The sequence below is a fragment of the Coregonus lavaretus genome (assembly GCF_964263955.1).
Source record: "Coregonus lavaretus genome assembly, chromosome: 25".
Lineage (NCBI taxonomy): Eukaryota > Metazoa > Chordata > Actinopteri > Salmoniformes > Salmonidae > Coregonus > Coregonus lavaretus.
In genome coordinates this window covers 17,841,914-17,847,913 of record NC_140012.1, presented here as the reverse complement: position 1 = coordinate 17,847,913, position 6,000 = coordinate 17,841,914, and the positions used below count along the sequence as shown (strand labels likewise).

At 44.6% G+C, this 6,000-nt stretch overlaps 1 protein-coding gene across 1 annotated transcript in view; it reads left to right on the top strand.

Moving 5' to 3' along the window:
- The first annotated feature begins 673 nt into the window (after positions 1-673).
- LOC311101164 (glutamate dehydrogenase, mitochondrial-like) overlaps positions 674-6,000 on the top strand; it is a 31,543-nt gene continuing 26,216 nt past the window's right edge. The window contains exon 1 of the mRNA XM_084142245.1: positions 674-1,226. Within this exon, the coding sequence (XP_083998371.1) occupies positions 839-1,226 (388 nt within the window). The 5' untranslated portion in view covers positions 674-838. The remainder of the gene's footprint in view (positions 1,227-6,000) is intronic.

Here is a 6,000-nt window from a genome sequence, read left to right as displayed (position 1 = left end):
GTTAGCACACCTGATCAACTTGTTAATAAACACAATAATAAAACCTATGGAATTTTTATAATATAATATGGCTATTAAACCAGAATAAAAAGCCCTGTATGTTTCTACAAAGAACCTTTGAGATTGAGAAATGTTCTTTATTGAACCATTCTCCATAAAGGTTCTATAAAGAAAACATTAAAAAGGGTTATATATAGCCCCAAAAATGTTTGTAATCATAGCGGAACCCATTTTTGGTGCTATATAGAAAACATTTTAATGGTTCTTTATATAATCTTAGGAAAGGGTTCTTTATTGCAGGGTTTCCCAAACTTGGTCCTGAAAAACATTCAGAGATTTGATTTTCATTATTTTCAGTCCGACAATCAGAGTTGGCATAGGGGTCTAGAATACCACAAAATGAAATTATCAGGATCCCATCAGAATAACTCATTAGGAGACTATATATCACCCTTTCACAATAAACATTTGACATAGACAACATACTATATCAAAGGGACACATACACGGGAGCGCGCTTTGTTTACTGGCTATTGCGGACGCGCACCACTAAATTAACCTCCTTCATAGAATTGTGCTCTCCTCTTCCGCATGCATCCCGGTCTTGGAGGAGTCCTCGCCTCGTTAGTTAGCGCTGCCTTTTAAAGCAAACGGGCGCTCACTTCCAATCGTCATTCAGTCGGAATACGGGACACGGTGAAGGAGTACTACTGTGTCGTCCAACCATCCCTCTCGTTCTTTCCCGGTTATTAATAGATAGCAAGCTAGCTACCCCCTGTAGCTGTTGTTATTTTGTATTTGTATTTTACCGTTAAACGGTTAGTCAACTAGCCCAGTCATGTACCGGTACTTCGGGGAGTTGTTATCCCGCGGGGCGGGCAGTGCCCTGGCCTCGGGGTGCGTGGACTCTGCTCTCCCAGCATCGGCTGCTCTCATGCGGGTCCGACAGTATAGCGAGCAGCCCGACGACCCCAACTTCTTTCGCATGGTGGAGGGTTTCTTCGACCGTGGAGCTGCCATCGTTGAGGACAAGCTTGTGGAGGACCTAAAGAGCAGGGAGACCCCCGAACAGAAGACGAAACGAGTAAAGGGGATTCTCCGGATCATCAAGCCATGCAACCACGTCCTCAGTGTCTCTTTCCCCATCAAGAGGGACAACGGAGAGTGGGAGGTAGTGGAGGGCTACCGCGCTCAGCACAGCCAGCACAGGACGCCCTGCAAGGGTGGTAAGATACAGCCAAGCGCCGCATCCTGGTTCTCAACTCTTCTTCAAGTGGTTGTGCGGTTTGACAGCTAGCTTGTTGCTAGGCTAGCTAGCTAGGTAGGTAGCTAACCGTTATCTACTTTAGCAATCCCATTGCTCAGCTGTGAGAACAGCTTCACTGACTCTCTCTTAGCTAACGGTAGCTATGAGTGAAGCAGATAATGCAAGATACGTCTCCTACATAGGCTTATTTTAACAACAACACTGGTCTGGATATGGAATATGGTTATTTATTTCGACAGCATGTAACGTTAGCTAGCTAGCTAGCTAGTTAGCTAGCTCAGTTCTCTGTGCCTGTCATGGCTATGCCATGCAGGGAGTGTAGCTATGCAACACTGGATCAATGACCTTCCCACCTAGTGTGGCTGCCTGGAGCTAGGTGTTATACAGTAACAGGAGCTAGCTGACATAGCTAGCTAGTATAGTCCCCTGATCAGCTTTAGGACACCGGGCTATCAGGTCTTATCAGCGAGTCATACTACTGTTGTTTTCAAGATAGCTCTGATCAATGCATTCTCCCAGTAACTAGAAGCTAGATACAAACATGTATACTGACAGTTGTTGATTAGCCAGCTCTATCATAGTCCTTGTGTAGGCACTAAAAGACAGAGTTAGCAATAATAGCCAATGATGGGTTAATATCATTGGCTATAACACAGGTTATTGTATTGAGTGTTGTGTGTGTGTAATTAGTGTGAGCTGAGATGTGGTGGCTAGAGAAGCTGATAATGTGATAATTTGGCATTTCTACTGACACCAGGTGCCATTTCACTGGGCAAGCCCTGCACTGGCACCCCTCTACCACCCTCAACACATGCTGCCAGCTGCCCCATATATCAACCTTCTAGGACATAGTACACACACACACACACACACACACACACACACACACACACACACACACACAACAGTGAATGGCAAGTGTAGTGGGTATTCCCCCCCAGCCTATAGGTGTGTGAGTGAAAGGACATGGAGCAGGGAGTGAACCAGCCAATGTGCTCTCTGTTGTGGCAGAGGTCAGATGTGAGAAGGAGGGGCTGGGAGGTAGGGCAAGGCTGCAGGGTGTGTGTGGTAGAAGGAGTGGGGCTCTGTGGTTCAGGGTTCAAGGCAGAGAATTGTGGGCTGGTGCAGCTCTGCATTTTGGGTGATTTGTGTGGTTAGGACCAGGATGAGTTACAGTGCGGGGGGAGGGAAAGGGAGAGGGGGAGAAACGGTTGTTTGAAGAGGAGTGAAGGAGGGGATGGGGTGGTAATGTACCCAGGCGCTCCTATTCGTCAGCATTGTGATAGGAGGAGGGAAGAGTGTTCACTAAGCATAGCTTACTTTATTCAGCTCATCCAGTGAGTTTTCTCTTTTTGAGCCAACTGGTCCTAAGGTGCAAAGTCTGCAAAAACACCACCTACCCAGGGTTCTAGGCAGCTGAATCAAGTGCACCTAGCGACAGACAGACAGACCGACAGAGGGTATATTTGAACTCTGGAGGGGACAATAGTTGTGTGTTAATACTTTATAGACATTCTGATTGGTGCATAGTCCCCTGTAGCTCAGTTGGTAGAGCATGGCGCTTGCAACACCAGGGTTGTGGGTTCGTTTCCCACGGGGGGCCAGTATGAAAATGTATGCAATCACTAACTGTAAGTCGCTCTGGATAAGAGCGTCTGCTAAATGACTAAAATGTAAATGTAAAATGTGTGGTGTATAGATGATTTAATGATGGAAATCACTTTCACAACGGATCATCACTGTGCGTCACGCATGCTTAACTCACACAGTCACATGCCACCAGAGCAGATGCTTCCCTAAAACTCTTTTCTCTTTCTGCAGCTTAGTCACACTTTCCATTCTCCCCCCTTGCTATGACTTTGGCTGCCACTGCACTTCTCATGCTTTCCGTTTTCCCACTTTCTGTGTGATCCAGCAATATTGTTTTCAGTGTATGCTATTTAACAGAGCCAGTTCAATGAACCACTCTTGCATAACCATGACTGCGACCTGAAGACTTGCATTAACTTCCCTAGCTAATGAGGGTTAGCTCAGTGGGTTAACACAGTTATTTGGCACACAGACGACTGATGGGGAGGCTAGATGGGTTAAAGGCCTGTTACAGTCAGTGTGTGTAGAAGTGGGGGAGAAAGTAGAGGGTAAAGGGCTGATAATTTCTGTGTAGGCCTATGTAACAATGGGGTAGAGACTAGAGAGGGTAAAGGGCTGATGGCTGTTATTCCTCTTTAGGTTTAATGATTGATAATCAAGCTGAGAGACCCTTGGTCCTGCTGACTTTATTTATATATATATAGATATATACACAGTGGGGAGAACAAGTATTTGATACACTGCCGATTTTCCAGGTTTTCCTACTTACAAAGCATGTAGAGGTCTGTAATTTTTATCATAGGTACACTTCAACTGTGAGAGACGGAATCTAAAACAAAAATCCAGAAAATCACATTGTATGATTATTAATTAATTAATTTGCATTTTATTGCATGACATAAGTATTTGATCACCTACCAACCAGTAAGAATTCCAGCTCTCACAGACATGTTAGTTTTTCTTTAAGAAGCCCTCCTGTTCTCCACTCATTACCTGTATTAACTGCACCTGTTTGAACTCGTTACCTGTATAAAAGTCACCTGTCCACACACTCAATCAAACAGACTCCAACCTCTCCACAATGGCCAAGACAAGAGCGCTGCGTAAGGACATCAGGGTTAAAATTGTAGACCTGCACAAGGCTGGGATGGGCTACAGGACAATAGGCAAGCAGCTTGGTGAGAAGGCAACAACTATTGCCGCAATTATTAGAAAATGGAAGAAGTTCAAGATGACAATCACCCTCGGTCTGGGGCTCCATGCAAGTTCTCACCTCGTGGGGCATCAATGATCATGAGGAAGGTGAGGGATCAGCCCAGAACTACACGGCAGGACCTGGTCAATGACCTGAAGAGAGCTGGGACCACAGTCTCAAAGAAAACCATTAGTAACACACTACGCCGTCATGGATTAAAATCCTGCAGCGCACGCAAGGTCCCCCTGCTCAAGCCAGCGCATGTCCAGGCCCGTCTGAAGTTTGCCAATGACCATCTGGATGATCCAGAGGAGGAATGGGAGAAGGTCATGTGGTCTGATGAGACAAAAATATAGCTTTTTGGTCTAAACTCCACTCGCTGTGTTTGGAGGAAGAAGAAGGATGAGTACAACCCCAAGAACACCATCCCAACCGTGAAGCATGGAGGTGGAAAAATCATTCTTTGGGGATGCTTTTCTGCAAAGGGGACAGGACGACTGCACCGTATTGAGGGGAGGATGGAAGGGGCCATGTATCGCGAGATCTTGGCCAACAACCTCCTTCCCTCAGTAAGAGCATTGAAGATGGGTCGTGGCTGGGTCTTCCAGCATGACAACGACCCGAAACACACAGCCAGGGCAACTAAGGAGTGGCTCCGTAAGAAGCATCTCAAGGTCCTGGAGTGGCCTAGCCAGTCTCCAGACCTGAACCCAATAGAAAATCTTTGGAGGGAGCTGAAAGTCCGTATTGCCCAGCGACAGCCCCGAAACCTGAAGGATCTGAAGAAGGTCTGTATGGAGGAGTGGGCCAAAATCCCTGCTGTAGTGTGTGCAAACCCTGTCAAGACCTACAGGAAATGTATGATCTCTGTAATTGCAAACAAAGGTTTCTGTACCAAATATTAAGTTCTGCTTTTCTGATGTATCAAATACTTATGTCATGCAATAAAAAGCAAATTAATTCATTAAAAATCATACAATGTGATTTTCTGGATTTTTGTTTTAGATTCCGTCTCTCACAGTTGAAGTGTACTTATGATAAAAATGACAGACCTCTACATGCTTTGTAAGTAGGAAAACCTGCAAAATCGGCAGTGTATCAAATACTTGTTCTCCCCACTATATATATATATATATATATATATATATATATATATATATATATATATATATATATATATATATATATATATACATACATACATACATACATACATACATGCATAGTGGGGTAAAAAAGTATTTAGTCAGCCACCAATTGTGCAAGTTCTCCCACTTAAAAAGATGAGAGAGGCCTGTAATTTTCATCATAGGTACACGTCAACTATGACAGACAAATTGAGAAAGAAAAATCCAGAAAATCACATTGTAGGATTTTTAATGAATTTATTTGCAAATTATGGTGGAAAATAAGTATTTGGTCACCTACAAACAAGCAAGATTTCTGGCTCTCACAGACCTGTAACTTCTTCTTTAAGAGGCTCCTCTGTCCTCCACTCGTTACCTGTATTAATGGCACCTGTTTGAACTTGTTATCAGTATAAAAGACACCTCAAACAGTCACACTCCAAACTCCACTATGGCCAAGACCAAAGAGCTGTCAAAGGACACCAGAAACAAAATTGTAGACCTGCACCAGGCTGGGAAGACTGAATCTGCAATAGAAATCAACTGTGGGAGTAATTATTAGGAAATGGAAGACATACAAGACCACTGATAATCTCCCTTGATCTGGGGCTCCACGCAAGATCTCACCCCGTGGGGTCAAAATGATCACAATAACAGTGAGCAAAAATCCCAGAACCACACGGGGGGACCTAGTGAATGACCTGCAGAGAGCTGGGACCAAAGTAACAAAGCCTACCATCAGTAACACACTACGCTGCCAGGGACTCAAATCCTGCAGTGCCAGACGTGTCCCCCTGCTTAAGCCAGTACATGTCCAGGCC